This window comes from Anopheles merus, chromosome 2L (assembly GCF_017562075.2).
Source record: "Anopheles merus strain MAF chromosome 2L, AmerM5.1, whole genome shotgun sequence".
Lineage (NCBI taxonomy): Eukaryota > Metazoa > Arthropoda > Insecta > Diptera > Culicidae > Anopheles > Anopheles merus.
This window is the reverse complement of record NC_054083.1, coordinates 19,978,413-19,997,590: the sequence shown is the minus strand read 5'-3', so window position 1 is coordinate 19,997,590 and position 19,178 is coordinate 19,978,413. Positions and strand designations below refer to the sequence as shown.

The window sequence follows — 19,178 nt, the reverse complement described above, 5'->3', positions numbered from 1 at the left end:
CGACTTTTGCTAGTGTTTGCAAAAAGTGTTGAAAAGCTGTTTTGTTTCTAGAAGTATTTTTTGTAGGTGCTCTTCTTTTACTCTCCCCGTAACACACCACGGTAGATTGTAAAACTAGATCATGGGTGTAACTTTTATGGGAAGGGAAATTTATACCTTCCTTTTGTGCTAGAGCATGACGGTACCATCACATCGTTGCTGGATAGGATAAAGCTTTATTACTATCTCCCTCTCGCATTGCGCTGTTACTCTAGCCATGGAGCACCATAAAGTTGAGATGCATTTGGACGTACTTTAGATTGGATTGCGTAATGTAAGCCGATTTCCTACGCCACCGCAGTGTTCGGTAACGAAGATATGACGCGCCTTAGGTTCGAAAAGGATCAAATTGACTGTGAAAGGGGTTACGATGGAATGTATTCAATGAATATGTATCTTTCACAGTATGATGTTCAATTACGGTCTGTTATTACATATTGATAAACGAAATTATAATAGCACATATAACCTGTATTAAAATATCGTTTAAATTGAATAAAAAATCTGACTGAAAGGAAAATCTAGTGTAAGGTAGCTTTTTCATTGCTCGCAACCAACCATTGACCAACGCTCTATTAATTTGACATTTTACGGGTTTAAAGAGTTTTTTGTAATGAATCCCAAGAGTTTTCACGATATTCAATAACATAAAAAACCGTACTTTAGCGTGTAACGACCCCCCGTGTGTAATTATCCTCAGTATGAATTATTATGTTCAGTTCAGTTCAGTCATGTTCAGTTATGTGTGATTTTATTACAAGCGATTGGAAAGCCATCATGTTAGTTGCGTATTCTAGTTTGGTATTTTCGGAGGTATAGATTTTGACTTCATGCTTACCCTTAATGTAAGCTGTTGCTTTTTATGAATTCGAATCAATAATTTAAAGAACCTGTTAGATCCATTGTCTCATCATTTGTTAAACCTCTTTCTTTTTCTTTATCCATTTCTATACCAACACTCCTTGATTTTTCTAGTATTATCTTTGTGGATACCCACTATCTTTGATGCACCAGACTATCTTTGTTTGTCATCGAATGTAACATCTCACCGTGCAACCAATCGATGACACTCGATGTTAAGTCGATACAAAACAATGTGGTTCTCGACGAATTTGATCACGCCATGTGTCGGCGCGTGATAATTTTGGTATTATATCGTATTACCATACAGGATAACGGCTGGTTACATACATTTAGGCGTGTAATGTGTCACCCATGTTGATTTTGGCTACTTTTTCACGCTTCAAGGCGTCAAATTGCCTCAATATGGCTGGATGCACGGTTAAAAGTAATCGAAAGGCTACTACCCGGGTGTAACGATTCCCTATGTATGCGGTAACAATATTAAAAACATTTTATTATTGGCAGTGTTACCAGTGATTGAATTACAGTCTTTTCGCGAGTCACGCGAATTAGCAATTTTGACAGTTCGTATGTCAAATCGGTACAAATTTCTCCAGCAATTCTTAAATGAAAATACATTGCATTATTGCCAAATGTTTGACAACGCTAAAAAGACATACACAACCGAATAATACGTTAATCTACACCAATTGAATAAAATAACTAATGAGGTGCATACATGTATTCGAAAATAACTATTTATCAACTATTGGGCCGTCCTTACTCCCTTATAGAAAAAGATGAATATTAAACTAGATTTTGGTTGAAAACATGATATTTGACTTACGCAAAAATCTGAGTTACGCAAATGTCGCCGAAGTGCATTATTCGCGTTACTCTAAGAAATTTGTATTGCGATAGGAGTTGGCGATAAAAAGATGGTTCAGAAGCTGAAACAAAAAGCTCAATAATATCCAAATATTGATGTATTCAAGACTAAAAACATACTGGTAACATACTGCCAAATATATAACATTTTCGTTTAATTGATTTTTATTTAGAGAAGGGGAAGGTTATGTTGGTGCTGGTAAAAAATTGTAGATAATGATTTACAATAACCTTTTTTTTACACCTTGTTGCTTTAATAAATGTTCAATTCATTTCAACCGCTATCTGCAATGCTAATTAATTATGTAATTGATTATTTCATTTTTTGTATTGTTAGAAGAGTTTATCAACTTAAGAAATACGGCGTTTTTGGACCGTTCCTCTTGAATAAAAAAGAGCTTATCGTTTTTCAAAATGATTGAAAGAAACGATCACACTATTTTGTGAAGAACATCTCCTTATCGTTTGTTCGTACTACTTTGCCCTTCTTGTCCTCAACGCACTGTTCCCACCAGGAGACGACACATCAAAGAAACCGACCAGCTAATATCCTTTTCATGACCATCGCCACCTTAGCCACGGGGCAAAACGCAATCTGGCGCATAAATTACCTTTTAATGTGGTACCATAAAGGGTTGGCCGTATCAAACTCGTTCGGTGCCTGCGGTGAGAGAACGCAGCAGGAGTCATCCCGTAGTGCCGGAACACCTTGCACACAGGCACATCGTACGCCTTAACGACGGTTTGACGGCTATGCCGCAGGAACGAAACGTGTCGGTTTGCGTGTTTCAGTACAATTTGAAACCGAAGCTTGTTGTCTCGCTGTTTTTGTTATGTTTCAGGTTTCTCTGGTCTCCTCGGGTTGTCGCCTCGAGTCACTTACGATCCCGAATCGCGGTACGCGTCTGTTACAACGAAATCGTTGCGTAGCGTGGGGGAGAATATTAATTTGATTTTCATATTTGCCGTTGGTGTGGCCGGGAGAAGAGAGAGGAACGAAGTGCTTGATTACATGGACCTGTCACATCGCCCTCTTACAAAAGAACCTCAATTCGAAGGCCACACACCACGCAAATTACATTCAAAATCAAGGTTTCTTCTCACATATACCCCCGCTTCGCTGAACCGTATTCTGATTCAATTCAGCACAGGCACAAAACTTTACTACCATCTTCAGTACCCGATCTCTTTGGGAAACCATTGTTGGTCGAAAACTGATAGCCCAAACAACGGCATGGTCCGGTATTAAGCAAAATTAAAACCAACCGAACCGAAATGGTTTCGGCTTAAATGATTTCCCACGACCATCAAATTTGGTGAACGGCAAAGTTTGCGCTGCTCCGGCCAAATAAACTACACCGAGGCAAAACTTCAAAAAACCATCAATAATGTACAAAGAAACCACTAATACATATACACGCGCTCACGATGTTTGGTTGTCCTTCGGCGGGATACGCCAAAAACAGGAAGCGAACAGACGCGCTCAAGATATTTCTCCTCCAACTTTCCATTAGCTACAACGAGACGAGCATTATCTCGCGAGGCCAAGAACTTACTTCAAAATATATGCTAGGTTCCTCGGACAAACTTGCGTGCTCTGTTCACTTCCGATGCAGTGCAGCAATCGGTACCTTAACATCGTTCGTCTCTTAACTTCCAGTGCAGCGGTGGATATGAAACAATTTTATATAACTTCTGTCCAGACAGGGCGTTTGCGCAGCTGCTCGGGTGCTGTTTGTGTAGCAGCCTCTTCTTTTCGTCCATCTCCAACCGGCTGTCCGGTTCGTTCGTCCAGTCCCTGTTGAGTCAGTCGCGAAGTGTTTTGTGTACGAAATGAACATGATAATAATATCTTCTCGGTATCCAGAAGGAAATACTTTCCCATGCTGTCGGAGGTCCACGAGCGGATGTGCTTTCCGTTTGCACGATGGGTTTGATCTGTTTTAGTATGGTATGACTCGTAGCAAGGGGAAAAAACTTTTGAATCTTTTGTTCCTTGCTTTACAGTACCAGGCAGGGAAGTTTAAACTTTGACGGCACGAGATAAGGAATAAGAAATGGCAATGGTAAGGAACAGTGGAAAAGACCATCGGTACAATGCGGGTATTTTTTCTTATAAAAAAAAGCCATTTCCAGAACAGCAATCATTACAATCTGGGAGATGGCAAGTGTTAAAACGCAACAAAAAAGTTTGAAACGAAAAAGAGTATTATTGTATTGCACATTTTTTTCTTGTCTTTCCTCATTGCAAATGAAAAGAAATTACAGGAAAGGCATGACATTAAAAGCGAGGAAGATAATTTGCTCGTAATATGCTTCCCTTCAACCACCTAATCTTGACGGCTCTTTACATTTGCGACGCCCATTGCTTGCCCAAGTAATCATCTATCGTCCGGTTGGTTAGAATACAACGATTTATGGCACTGCGTCGAGCTTTGTGTGGCTGCAGTGGTAATAAATTTCGTCCGAAGCAAACGACTGCAAACGATTCATTCTACAGACACATTCCAACGCTTTGAGTCGGAGTGGCGAAAGTGCAGCAAGCTGCATGTTTACAAGAGCTTGATTTGATTAATGGTGCTTGCACAAATTTACTTTATCACTTTACCGATGCTAGACCGAGGTGCATTAAGCGGACTGCTTAATTGTGACTTGTGGAACACTTTTAAAGCAGCTTTACAGCTCATTTTACTTCGTCAGAATCTGAATTGCAGTTATGAAACATCACAGTTATGCAACTCTAATTCAAAAAGCTTTCGTTGAGTAGAATATTCGAAGAGAGGAATGAGTGCATTTTAATTTATCACATTCCTGATAGATCTCCTCTCCTCCGCATATCCATACCTTCAGTGAGTAAAATGTGTTTCCTCTCCATTCGCTCCACTTTATGGCAAACATTCCAATAACTACACCCCCGCGAGACACGTGCATCCGTCTGCAGTTTGGTGCTCAAAAAAGTGCATCAGTTCGATTGAAAAACGGTTCCCTTGGTTGTTGGAAGTTCAGCAGTACCTCCAGTTCACCGCATCCATAAGGGAGAAGGTGGGTGTTATATGAATTGCATTGCTTTGCCGGAAGCCGGTACGGTACGGTGCAATATCGCACTATCGGTATTGATATATCCTCTCCCAGCGGTGAGCGTGTGCTGGGAAGAAGTGGCACCTAACGTTGAGCCTCGTGGCAAACATCAAATCAATTGACGCTAGACAATACGACGCTTTTCCATTTTGTCACGTTTCCGGGACTTGGAGGGTTTTGCATGGCACTAGAGGTACCACCGGCAGCGGTAGCAATGTTCACTCCTACCACGATGTTGTGTGGATGAGTGGCAAAGTGTTGGAAAGAATAATTCCCATGCTCGAGCTAGAAAAAAGGGCATCGAGTAAATGTTTTCTGTCTTTGCGGTGTGTGCTGTTGTGGCTTTCAATGCAACAATATTTTGCTTATCAAACCTATGAGTTTTGGATCCTCGGTGGGATGGATGAGGTTTGCTGAGTTTGTTTTTATTATTATTATGATTATTTGTAGCATATATTAGCATAACATTTAACAATTAAATTGGCTGATATTCAAACACTGAAGGCAGTCGTCTAAGCAATTGTTTGCACTAAGCAGCTTAATATTGCTGTTATTCGTAGAAGGCGCTAAAAAACATCGCAATTAAATCGCATAAAGTAGATGACCCAAGATATCAGTTATATTTTGTTTAAAATTGTCACTTTAACTAAAAGGTTTGTATCGAAATAAATAAAAACACATATGAAAACAGTACGATAGCAAAAAGTATTGAAATAGCATTAACAAGTAAATAGAATATTTAAGCAAGATATATAGAATCGCAATAGATTTTTCATGATTAAGCATTTTTTGCATAAAAACTCGATAGGTTAATTTCTTTTGAATATAAAACTATCGCCTGTAGCTATTATTTTTCTTTTGGCACAACAACCGCTGCCGGGCAATGCCTGCCTGTACCCACTAGTGAGAAGTGGGATTGGCACAGTGACTTTTTGTTACCGTAGCAGGATAGTCAATCCTATGTACACGGTCCTACACGGTCCGTTCGGGGGCTTGAACCCATGACGGGCATCTTGTTAAGTCGTTCGAGTTGACGAGTTAATCGTTTGTAGCTATACATTATAAATAATAATGAGCTGTTATATCGCTGATTATGATTCATAGCATCGATGATCAGCTCCAGATAATGATTTATGGTATCGGATGTCAGAGGATATAGTTTTCTTTGAATAAAATATGTTTACAACATGCAAAGCTTTAGCACCTATTTTCCACGAAAACCCTACCAACCCCCCTACTAAGTAATTGCTCCCTGTAGTTACCATCAAACCATAGAGCGCACGTTTGGCACGGTCAGATTGAGTCATAAATGTACTCAACCGACCAACTACACTCCAGCATAAAGGGGTGGAAAGGTTTGCGCAACCAGCGCCAACAGAAACTGTTTCGGTCAGTGTTTTGGCCCAATCTTCTATTCCGGAAGTCCCGAACAAAACAGGTACGGGAACGGCAACGAGTGGGCTCTTTACGGTGTGCCAAGTGTGCAACACTGTGTCCGTCTGTATACCGTGATCCTCCATTCGCGAGCACGAGCATAAAATCGGTTGCCCTATTACGCCTAAATCATAGCCCAGCGTATGACTGACCTTTCACCGAAGACGATGCATGCGGTCGAAAAGAACAGCAGCAATGAGCATAACAACAAAAGCAACAATAACAGCACCATGTTCCGAGCACTTGTGCATCCAAATAACTCCCCTCAAACCCTCTCTCCAGCTCTTTGATCCTCTCGCTCGCTCATCCTTCCGCGCCACACGACCTTTGACCGATCGATTTTCAACGCTGCCGATGGTCTTTCCGCCGACACTAAGCCGCGTCCCGGACGGGAAACCGGGTTCAAGTGGCCGGCGAAAAGCGGTAGCTTTTCAGCTTTGCCACTTACCGAACCAACGGGACCGAACTATGCATGCACGAATGGTGAATCGAGTCGTCCAGCGTGTCCCGATTTGCTCATTTAGGAATGGAGAAGCGCCTCCATCTGGGTGTGTGAGTGGGCAGGCTGCTGCTTGTCCTTATGCAGAGAGTGCTTAGTGCTTGAATGAACAAAGGGAAAAAAGTTTTACTTCCATCTGTACAGCGCAACGAGGCAATCATCCATTGCAGTAATCCGGTTCTGTTCAGCACAGGGGGAAGGGTCGATTTTGTTTTTCTCCTGCGTCTCGTTATCGTTCTTCTTCTTTGGCTCAACAACCGATGCCGGTCAAGGCCTGCCAACACACTTTTGGGGTTGGCTTTCAGTGACTTATTGATTTCCCCCCATAGCAGGATAGTCAGTCCTACGTATGGCGGCACGGTCTATTTGGGGCTTGAACCCATGACGGGCATGTTGTTAAGTCGTACGAGTTGACGACTGTACCATGAGACCGGCTCTCCGAGCATTCACATTGTTAGCTGTTGCAAAATGGTTCAATAATGCGATACTTACTATCTCTCGATGTATCTGAAGGTTTAAAGTCATACATACTGAAAAACGCCCTCGTTATCGTTACGCCATCGTTAAAAGCTCCGCCTACCCAATCGCGCCTGAGTGTATCGTTGGAACTTTCATTCGTACACAAAGGCGCACCGCATTATGTTCCCAAAGTCAAATGTTCTGCTTTTGAGGTGTTTGGTTCCCCGTACGACAGGAACGCGGTGGCGGCCCATGTAGTCCTTGCCGGAATGCTTTTATCGCATGAGAAATGTGTCGTCTTCAGAAATAGTTCGCTCTCCCACCGTATGAAGTGGTCTTTGTATGCGACGGGGCGGTAAATGGAACCCACCGAGACCGACAAATTAGCGTGTCGGGTGGGCGGTTTGCCGGTGACAGGATCAATAAAGATGATAAATTATAATCGAAATAAATTACATTCCATCCAAGCGAGGCCTTGGTGGCGAAGTGAGTGGTGAGAGGGAGGGTTAGGAGACTGAGAAGGACCTCCAGCCAAGAGGAGAGTTGATTGGCCGCTCTCGGTAGAAGAAATTAGTTGCATAAATTGTGCCCTCCAGTGATAGTAATTGAGATAAATAGTGCGAAACGCAACGGGCGCGGTGGTAGTTAAACGGAACAGTATATCTATGTCACTGCCTGATGTAGCCTCAACAACAGTACGTCAAATCATCGTGAACCTTTAGAAATGTCTAAACAATTTTTGTACAAATTAATGCGGACAATGTAGCATCAATTTGTAGGTTTTTATTTAGTTCAATTGTACCTTTCAGTTTCGGTTAACGACAGTATTGTCTCATTCTGAAACGTGAGCAATGATCTCAACGATGTATCCGTATACTTAACAATATTCTTATTTTAAGTGGCTCAAGGCAAGTCGACAACGACAACGGTTGTAGCGCCAAATAAGAGGCAAATATAGTTGTTTTGTGTTTTGTTGGAATTACTTTCATAACAAATACTTCCCCTTACTGTTTTAACAAGCTGCAAAAACGACTTCAGCGAGAACTGTTTTTCTTCCATATTAATGATTCGTGCAATTATTTGATTGGGTCAACAGATACAAATACGCAAATCATCGATTTAAATAACAAATTCATGTTTACACAATTTCACATTCTATAATTATTAGCAAGCATCTTTAATTGATCTTGTAGTTTGTTTAATAAACCATCTACAACGATTGCACCTTTCAACATTAATACAGCCCATCCTCAAAATCCTCAATATCAACCCAATCTTTGTACACGCTCACATCCGACCTCATAATGCACATTAAATGGAAAACAACTTTTCACATTTGCAATGCATATCTGCAGTATCGTACTCGACCTACTCCCAATCAACGATGCCGTTGCTGAAGCTGCTCCAAAAATGCAATTATAAGTCCTTAATTTATTGCGCAATCGTGAGCTCAATCGTAGCTAATTCACGTTCTGCTGCCACCCGACCACACTCCGATTGTGTACGTGTGCCCGCAATCGCCATCCCGCCATCCGCAATTGTTGAAGCTATAATGAACTGGTGTGTTATAATAGCACAAGTGTGCGTTCTATGATGTGGCCGATATTTATCAAACAAACATCAAACAGTGGCCAGAGAAAATTGGTTGAATTTGAACAGCTAGTGGAGTGCTTCATGCGGTTATGTGGTTTTTTTCTGTCATTCCACCGCTGCAAAATAGCGGAATGATTTTTGTGCGTTTAGTCTGCAGGTCTTTTAATTAGCCACGGAAACGCCGATTCCATTTCCGTCGAGCTCGTTCAGTGCGGTAGCTGTGCGGGATAACTTTGTCTCGGGGTCTTTTCAACGCACACCCCGATTTTGCTGTTTTTTGCAAGTGGACATCGTATCGCAACTCCGTATCAGAATCCAACATACCCTTGTTTCCATGGACTTCCAACCAGTGGTGTTACATTTTGCTAGTCCTTCACTCTGGCAGGTACCACAGTTCCGACTCGATTACATTTTTCCTTCGTCCATAGCGACCAACCACGACCATGGGGGCGACCTCCAGGGCGATAAAATGTCGCACCGTTTGCTTAATGAGAACCATGCTACAACAACACCGGCACACACACGCACACACAGTGGGAGATTATAAATTATGTTCTGCGAATAAATGCGGCCAGGAAGTACACACCGGGATCGTGTGTGGGCGGTCCGACGAGTGTGTACGGTCGAAGGACACTGGCAAGGTTTCTCGCGCGTATCACGTGGTGCACAATATTTTCCAACTCACCTAAAACCATTTCCCCCCAAAGTAAACTTCCGTTCGCAGTACAGTTGCGGTGAAATCCAATGTTTCATTTATGTATTTTTTTTTTCTCTCCTGCCACCAGCCACCGATTTTAGCACGTTGTGGGTTGTTGTTTTGAGAAATTTTTGATTGCGATCAACACACAGCCACACACAACTCTCCGGAGGACATTTCCGTTTTCTTCGCCGAGTCGTGGTGCGTGGGAGTAACGAGATGGTAGTGGATGCAAATGGAAAACCATTTCCGCAGGACACGTCCCGCACGTTGAAGGTGATTAATTTTCAACGCTCGCACATACATTAAAAACCAAAAGTAAAGAATAAATCAGGCGTGATTTTTAAGACACTGAGTGGGATGGAAAACACACAAAAATTACGACCAGCACACACCGGGCAAAGCAAAAGGGAAGTGTTACCTTCGCAAGCACACCAAACAAAATAAAACACCAATCACGTTTTGCTTGCTGTTGCATATCACGCCGCGAGGGTCCCAAGGCAAGCGCTTTCCGCCAACTCACCGCGCACAACACTTCAGCGGTTGAGACACCCTGCAGACAGTTTGGCTCAGATACCGTGCGGGCTAGGTTTCATGGAAGGGTGCGGCAGTGGTAAAAGGAAGCCGAAAACGCAAATAAAGTTGGCAGCGGGGAAAATCTGGCCCGGAATGCGGTGGTGGTTAGCTCTCTCTCCCATGCCAAAGACGATATATTTATAATTTGCAACCGGTCAGTGGACAAGCGGCCGCACGTTTTTTTCTTTTTTTGCTTGCTTCTTTCCCTTAAAGCACCGTACAGCGAGTGTATCCGAACACAATTTCTCCCCCGCCGGCAAAGCATTCCAGTGTGACAGTGAGAAATAATGTTGGCGTAGCTCTTGGCTGGCATTCGATTTCATTTTGCTACAATGATGCAAGCGAAATTATGAAGTACAATTGCATGAGGAGGAGACGGGGGCAATATGGCATGAGAATGTGCGACTGTGGCTTGTGGGTTTCTGGCTGTGGAGGCTGTGTTTGCGTCCGGTGGTTTTCAGTGTCGCATTTCGAATTGACAAGCGTGATGGAGTGGTGCACCGGCGTTTAATGTCACTCAAAATTCTGAAACTGTTTTTTTATTAAAATTCTCTTATGAAAAAGATTTTCTGATCGTATATGATACCACGAAACAAAGTAAGTAGTTAAGCTTATAATAAGCACAAGATTTGGAAAATTTGGAGAAAATTATTTCCTAACAAAACAAACATTAAAGTACGTCACAATAGTCGGGCCATTTTAATAACGAACCACTTCAAGCATTTGATTCGTGTGTCCGAAACACCGAAACACCCTCCCACACTGCATTCAATGGCCATGTTCACCATTTTGTAGCCATTTTTCAACAAACATTCTACCGGAACTACACAACATAAGCTTAATCTCTTGGCTCTGTATATTCGTACAACATTATTTATCACACTTTGTGCTAGACAACTTCGCTGCTGGGCAACGAAACAAACTCTTTCCCGTAACAAATGGATACGATTTCTCATGTCGGTCAGCGGGATGGTTGACCGCAGAGCGCCCACCGTCTAGAAAGTGTCTCGTGCGAAGGTCACCCTGATCCCACACTAACGGTAGTCGCTCGCATCAAACCATTTCTTAAGATATCTCAATAGGACGGCATTGCGTGGCGTTTGGTGCAATACACTCCACGTTTGGTTTTGAGGACGAAGAGAAAGACGAAGGAAGGAGGACAATTTATCGGCTGTCAAAAATTTAAAGAAAAACTACGCGGTGACACTGGGGCACGATTGATCGTGTCCGTACAATCGGCATCTGTCCTTGGTGAAACATTTCCTGGGATGGAACGGCATAGAATCGCGTTTCGGGACAGCATTTGGTAGCTTCCGATGTCAAATGTTTGTGCGTGTCCAGCTGTTGGGTTTTTTTTTTGTGTGCGACTATTCCCCAAAAACATCATTTGTTTGAGTTGTCACGGGGTTCTGTGTTTCGTTTTTCTTTTTTTACCTTTCACAAAATTGCACCCAGCTGGTAAGAAAACACTTAGCGTGTTGCGTTTGAAATTTGACAGTTTAATTGAAATGCTTCGCTCCCCCGATCGATTGTCAAGCTAGCTGGCTAGAGGATCTTTCTGGCTTTGGAAGGTTTGGTTTCAAATTACACACGAAAATTAACATTTTATTGAAACAACTGCATATAAAAATAAATGAGTTTGTACTGTGCATTGACAATGTACGATCTAAATTTGACGCTGATGTTTTAATTGAATAAAGTGTATTTCTAGCCTTTCAAAATATATCACAGTCATAATGAATGGATAAAAATACTCTTCTGTTTTTCATCGTTTCCAACACTATTCATCCGAATTTGTTAATGGAGACGCCTGGTTATTTGTAACCATTTTTTATGGACTTTGAGCCGATTGGCCTCATTCGCCTATTTTAATCAATATATTAATTCTAATATTAAAATCTAACATTCTTCTTTGTAAGCCAATTGTGGCTTCCATTTACCTTATACCGTGCAGTCTCGGTTTACTTACAGCTATACGTTGATTTTATTGAAAAGGTTTATCTGGTTTACATAGTTTTTTGTAAAGGTTAGTTGTACGCAGACATTTCAAAGTTTTCATTGACAATCTGAGAAACTGCTTAATGGTGGGCTGGATTTTTTTGCAATAAAAAGGTCTGAGTAAGTCAGGTGTGTCCAATCCGATGTCATGATAGAATTCACTGGTCTTGGTGTGATGGATGGTCTCTCCTTGGTGGTGTTGTGGTCTTGATGGTTCTTAGGAAAGATCAAACCCAATAACCATTCCAGCTATTGTGGTATTACTAAGGCGAATGAGGTCACATGAAAAAAGAAAACAGATAGTGTGTGTATAATAAGTAGCACACATATCGTTGGTAGCGTTATTGCAGATAATTAGGGATATCTGTCTTGTGTGAATCAATACAATTTTCGAAACAGTCCACTTTTATTGAAACACAAACACTTTTGTCTTTTTTTGCTGTAAGGGAAGTTTAAATCCATCATAGATGATTCTACCATTAAATAGATGATGCCAGTAATATGAAGTTCCTTTCCCAGCTCTTCTCAACCCAAAACCGCCCCAACCCGCATCTTAATCAAACAGATAGCTTTACACGTTCTCATCACATGTAACACAGGACATGAAACAAGGCGAAATAAAATATTTTATTCCATTTTAAACATCAATCCAGCGCTTTTTTGGTGTTTGCTTTTTCGGTTCCACCTCGTTACACGATCCTTTGACTTCCTTTTATCCTTCGCTGAGCATTGAAATGAGGCGAAACATCGTGTTAGCTTCAAGTCGTGTTTGGGAAAATGTACGTTATTTTTTCTCTACATACCTCCTTCAAAATCGCTCCATTACACCGTACGCGGGTGATGGAAAAATCAAACATTAAATCGTAACCAGGATACCTACGCAAAAAAACACCACAAATCAGTAGCAAATGATGGCTCTTCCGTACGCGGACTAGAAGGACGAGCATTTCTTCAAACTCAAATCGCTTTGTACGCATTTTGTTTATTAGCGTGAAATGTATTTCTTATACAACAACTTCGCCGCAAAATGCTAGCTACAAAAAGAATTGTGTTGAAACATTCCATGAAACTGTTTTATGCAAACAACGGCTAATGCAGCATCAGCAAAACATTCCCCACTTCGCAGTGAGGTCCCCGAAACAAGGACACGTCAATCTGCACATTTAACGCACAGTTTCGAAAGACAACTGCACCGAGTGCCCTATCTCTTCGGGCTGACGAGTTCCACTGAACTGCTCCAGGTCGACGTTTTGTTTGCATTTAATTATTAAAATTGCACATGGTGCACTTTTCGGTCGGTGCGCTGCAACCAAGGGCATATATCAAGGGTCTGCAAAGCGCTAGTTAGTTACCAACCAAGAGGAACTTCTCAACGATTCCCGGAAGGAACCAGGATGTTGAGCGGCACACTGCTACTAATTGGCGACATTCCCAACCCCCAAACGAGGTCCTTCGAGGGTCGCAAGGTCTGTTGACAATTAAAATCCGGTGCTGTTAGCAGAGCGCCAGCGTTACCATTTGCTGCTCCACTAGCCTCCGGGAGCGGTATGTGGAAAAGGTTTTCGAAATCAAGCTGAATGAAGCTCTTGCCACTATTCCGATCCACCGCTTATTTCCACCAAACAGACCGGAGGATGAAAATTTAATTTCAAACCAACCAAATTAAATTTGACGTTCGTTTGCTGGGGAACGGTTTAATTTAAAGCTGTTTCAATATTGACACCAACGCTCGGACCGCTGCAGAAAAGGGAGCCAAAATGATAAATGTCAACAACCGAAATTGTCTTTCAAACGTTTACAACGTCCAACCGTTTTCGGAGAAAATTTAAATGAAGGAAGGTCCTCCGCAATCGCGAGCAGCTTCAGTTCACTCCTAATCATAGACCACTATTATAACCCACAAAGTGCTACAGCGCTGCAATGAGTTTTCCCGGAAACGCTGCTAAAGCTCAATATTTTACTTAAGTTTGATGGAAATTCCACACGGCCCTAGATTGTGGATAAATCAACAAGGAACATTTAAATCAAGCTTTTATCTGTAATCACAATTCTGCGAACGCTGATATTATCTACAGACGATCAAATATTGCCGTTCAATGCCAGGCATTTTTAAAGCTGCTGCATTTCCTCGTATCTATCGCGAGAGATGATTGCAGGAATGTTTCATCACATTCACATACAAATATGTGGACAACTAAAGTCCTTTTACAATTTTCTAAAGACTATCCACTTTGTAAAAGATCAGATTGATTTTTTTGCTTTAAAAAAAAACCCTCCACCATACCCATCATCGACGAGACCAACAGACGGTGTGAGAGAGAACGAGTTGTTTCCGCTGTTTTGACAGTTGATGAGAATTTTGAATGAGATTTTAAATCACTTTTTCTACCAAGTCGAACAGTGGGACAAAGTCGTCAGTTCACGCGTTCATGCATCAATCCACTTTCTTCTTTGCTCTGTCCCACCCCGAACACTGGTCGCTGTGTTTATTTTTTAACACACACAGACACACACACCATTTTCTCTTATCCTGTGCCAAGCTTTTTTATTACTTCCCGTATTATGTTCCGCTTTCGAAACACTTTTCTTTTATCTTTGCCCGTTGTGTGCTAACCGATCCGTGAGCTTATAAAACATTTTCTCATCCGTATCCGTGCGGCGACTGGCGACACTGGTGGTGGGACTGAAGTTTACCACACATTCTTGTGGCAGCCCTACCCCCTCCCCCCCCCCCCCCGCTTGCCTTCCGGCAAAACCTGTCAAAGCACGTTGAGACATAATTATCGGACGAGGGATGGGCAATGTAAAAAGTTGGATCAGAAAAGTTAAATGAAAAAAATACTCTCGATCTCGCTCTCGATTTCGCTCTCGCTCTTTCTCTCTCTCTCGCTCTCTCTTTCTCTCTCTCTCTCTCTCTTTCTCTCTCTCTCTCTCTTTCTCTCTCTCTCTCTCTTTCTCCCTCTCCCTCTCTTTCTCTCTCTCTCCCTCTCTTTCTCTCTCTCTCTTTCTCTCTCGTTCTTTCTCTCTCTATCTCTCTCTCTCTCTCTCTCTCGCTCTCTCTAGCTCTTTTTCTCTCTCTCTCTTTCCGGCTACTTCCGGCTGTCTGTAATGGATAAGTAAGTGTCATCTTGTTTGGTGCGTGACATGAAACACATTTCTTCATCAAGTTGGGAAAGTTTTCTTATGACATGTTCTCGGCGAATGAATAACGTACACCTCGTACGTACATTATTGTGTGAGCCATTGAATAATGAAACAGTTTGGTTTAAAAATGATATAAATTCGTGCAATATCTTCGATTGAAATGTTGCAATAAATACTAAAGATACTGCTTATATTATTTCATACAATATTTTTGATACAAATATTCTCATTCTAAAGTAAGAAGTCTTAACAAATCATGACCAAAAACAATGTTTAGCAATAATAAATTAAAATGTTTCCTTCAAAGTTTTACTGAACTTTCAAAGCTTGTTTATCCTCAATAACTAAGTAATCAATCATTAACTCAATCAAAGACAAAGTCCAATCTTCGATTATTCTGACGAAGTATCCACACAGAAATCTGAAACTGCCACACTATCATTCGACGAATACATTTATTCAACGTAATATAAAACCACAAAGCGAATATTCTACCCAACGCAAATCACTTTCTTTAGCGCAAACGCGCACAACGCATACCTGTATATCCCCGGATATCTGACAATTCGATTCGACGCTACGCTACGAATTGATTGATTGCAGTTGATTAAGAGCGGCTCTGATTAACATAGCTACTGGATGTTTTTATTCGATTGCGTGGAATGTCAGCATGTCGCAGAGTCGCATCTTTCTGCACCGATAGCTCCTACACCGACGCTAATATCTAACGACAAACACACGCAACCGATACGCTCGGGTGGATCGATGCCGGCTGTCACTACCGACCGACTGGCATCTCTGGCCACACCTCCAGCTACAGCGACCTTCATTTCCCGATACGTGATTGATTGATTTAATTTTCATCTCACCAGAACCAGCAAAAGGAAATTCAATAAACTTTTTGTGCTCTCGGTTCACCTCGGTTGTAGCGGCCATGCAGGGGCGCAATACTGCGAGTCGCAAAGATGTTCACATGCAACTAAAAATAAAGATCTGCCCTGACCTTCGTACCGATGCAGCTGCATGCATACGATGCATTAATCATCGGCTTAACTTGCAAAGGAAAGGCCGGACCCTACTACACTCCTCCTTCCCCTGTTATCGTTAATTATGAAGAGAATAACGTACGAGTGTCATAATGTTCCTTTTGCCCGTTCGAGAAGCAACAGTACAAAGGAACGGCGCAGCCACATTGCTAAGCTCTTGCTTCTGGAATTAGCAATAAACTAACCTTTCCGTTTTCATGCTGCTTTTGTCTTTTGTGTTTTTTCGAGCTGAATGTGGTCTACTTTCTTGTTTTTTCTTTATGCTAGCCCAAAAGTTATGGCATAAATCAATGTGACTTTGAAGAAACGGCTTGTTTATATAACTTCACTACCCGTACCCGATCCAGTTGTGGGTTGATTTGGAGGCGAACAGCAAAGGAAAACCATTCATTTACACCCACGTTCACGCGCAATGGCCACGAGAGCACACATTGCAACCAGCAGCCAGTGTACGATTTGTTTGGCGCAAATGTGTTCCAGGCTTCACATTGCGCGGTCACTTTTTCCCCGGCCCCGCTCGGATACTGTATATAATGTTCGTTTATTGTCCCGAAGTACACTAATTGGCAACTATTAATCAATAGCGCGTTGTTTGGATTGGAGCAAGTCCGCCTTTGCGTGGTTTTGTTGGAGAACATGGTGAGACCAAAGGGAAAAACTGTCTCACTGTACATATTGCGTTTGTTGAGAATACCAAAGTAGATGGAGAAACAATTTGAAAAAAAAAAAATAAAAACTCTCATGTTTGTTTTGGAGCTAACAATTTGAATAAATATTGAAGTTGTCTTGAGTTTGAATAATATTTTAATGACTTAATTGTATTCCTCCAAGAATATTCTTTCAACGATTAAGAATTTTTAAGAATCCTAAATAGTTAACACATTGAAATTCAATTTCAACTAATGTTTTATCAATTCTTAATATTTTTTTAACCGTGCCTGACTCTGTCGATGATCGTTGGAAGTGTTTCGCTCTACTTCAGTATCTTTTCCAAAAGTTACTTTTTCGATGAACGTCAACAATCCTCCCTTCTACTCGAATTCCAAACCAGCCAAAACACTGAACGAGCACGGCCAACTGAACAGTGGCAAGGGAGCAAAAGGTTTCGCGTTGGTAGGTCCCAGACACAAATTTCGCCTCGGTGTCGTACGGTGCCGCTTATCGGTCGTTTCACGTCGATGTAGCAGAGAAGGGCTTATGTAAATGGCGAATGCGCTAAGCGATCTTTAAACTTTCCCTTGGGCGCTATAAAACGTCCTTCGTTACAGCTTTGCTAGAACACTGTACAGTGTGTGTAGCATAAAAGGTGCACACAGTGCGATTTGGGAGAGCGTAGTTAAATTGGGGTGTATCTTCAAAAAAGGAATTCCATTTTTTTAATACTCTTTTATAAACAAGGTATGGAATACACATTTTTGCCGGCAACATTTCCCACAATATTAAATTATTATAAAACCATTGGAGTGTTACTGTGAATGCGCATCGTTGAAGAATTGATTATGCAAAGCAGCGAGAAGGGGATAGCATTCCATTACAGCACGGTTTCTGTGTGCATTAGCTGTTTGTCTAAGATTTTGGCACCGAATACGGCATTGGCGTATTAAAGTTTGCTCCACAGAAACGGGGACGACGCGCAATAGTTAACTTCTCTCCAAAAACTCCCATTCTTATGCTAATGGGGAACGAATGTCGGCAGTATTCACGGAATCACTTTCCCACTACCGAGAAGCTGGCGTGCTTGTATTTGCATGTAAAAGGCACGACGGCATCCGATACGCTGACTATTGAACAGCAGAATGGAAAAGTTTTTCGCAGGAAAGCTGAAATCCCTACCCAGAGCCACTCGTTGAGTTTTGTGGATTAAGAAATCTGCTCGCCACCCTAAAACCCACAAGAGCTCCCCGCACTCACACACACTGTTAGGATGAGTACTGAGAGATGCTGGTCGTTTTCAATTCTACGAACTTCCAACTTTCAACCACAATTTTCGTCTATTCGTTCCCCTTTTTGCGACTTTAGTAACTCGATAAACAAACCCAAAGTTCCAGATCCGTTTGCTTTCGTGTTCCGCCCGATCGATGAATCTTTAATTTCATCAGCACATCTTTTTGCTGAGTTCGTGTCATTGCAATTTTCCACCGTCTCACACAAAGCCGACATTCTGAGCGCAGGTATCATCGCCAGATCGTACCAATATGTTTGCTAATGGCAAACCCATTTGGCGTCGTGAGCATTAGAGCACCGAAGCGCAGGCGAAGAACACGTCTACTGAAGAGTGAACAAAAAATAAAAACATGGAAACAAGTACTACACACCGAATTACCAAATCGTTACCTGTACCTGGTGATGACATTTGTCGGCATTAGATTTCCTCATTCTACGTTGTCCTTGTTTGGCTGTTGGTTGTAATAATCTTGCTCATGCGTTGTTTTTCTTTTCTGCAGATCTGCGAACAGCATTTGACCTGCTCGACCGTGACCAGGATGGGCACGTGACACCAGAAGAGCTGCAGTTCATGCTGCGAAACCTCGGCATCCACGTACGGGATGAGCTGATCGACGATCTGCTCCGGGAGGCCAGTCGGACAGGTAGGTGGTAGATAGTATAGAATTTATTATGCTATAAAATTATTTGAATTCCTAAGATGCTATACATTTAAAGATCTTTTCATTTTGTAAAAAAATATCTCTGACTCCATGTTAAGAATACCGATTGATAGTTAAAAAACAAAATTTAACACAGTAAGAAACCATTTTATATTTACGTTTTAATGTTCCAACAACATTACTGGTTTTGTGCTAGTATTTCAAGCTCTTGAATAAATAGATAGTTGCAAATCAAACTAATACATCCCTGCCAAATATGCTCAGAATATGAACAGTTA

At 41.8% G+C, this 19,178-nt stretch overlaps 1 protein-coding gene across 13 annotated transcripts in view; it reads left to right on the top strand.

Moving 5' to 3' along the window:
* The window catches only part of LOC121593977 (calcium-binding protein E63-1), an 80,103-nt gene that overhangs the window by 33,863 nt on the left and 27,062 nt on the right, over positions 1 to 19,178 (top strand). For all 13 annotated transcript variants that reach the window (XM_041916798.1, XM_041916807.1, XM_041916808.1 and 10 more), the window contains one exon: positions 18,739 to 18,882. In XM_041916798.1, the coding sequence (XP_041772732.1) occupies positions 18,739 to 18,882 (144 nt within the window). The remainder of the gene's footprint in view (positions 1 to 18,738; positions 18,883 to 19,178) is intronic.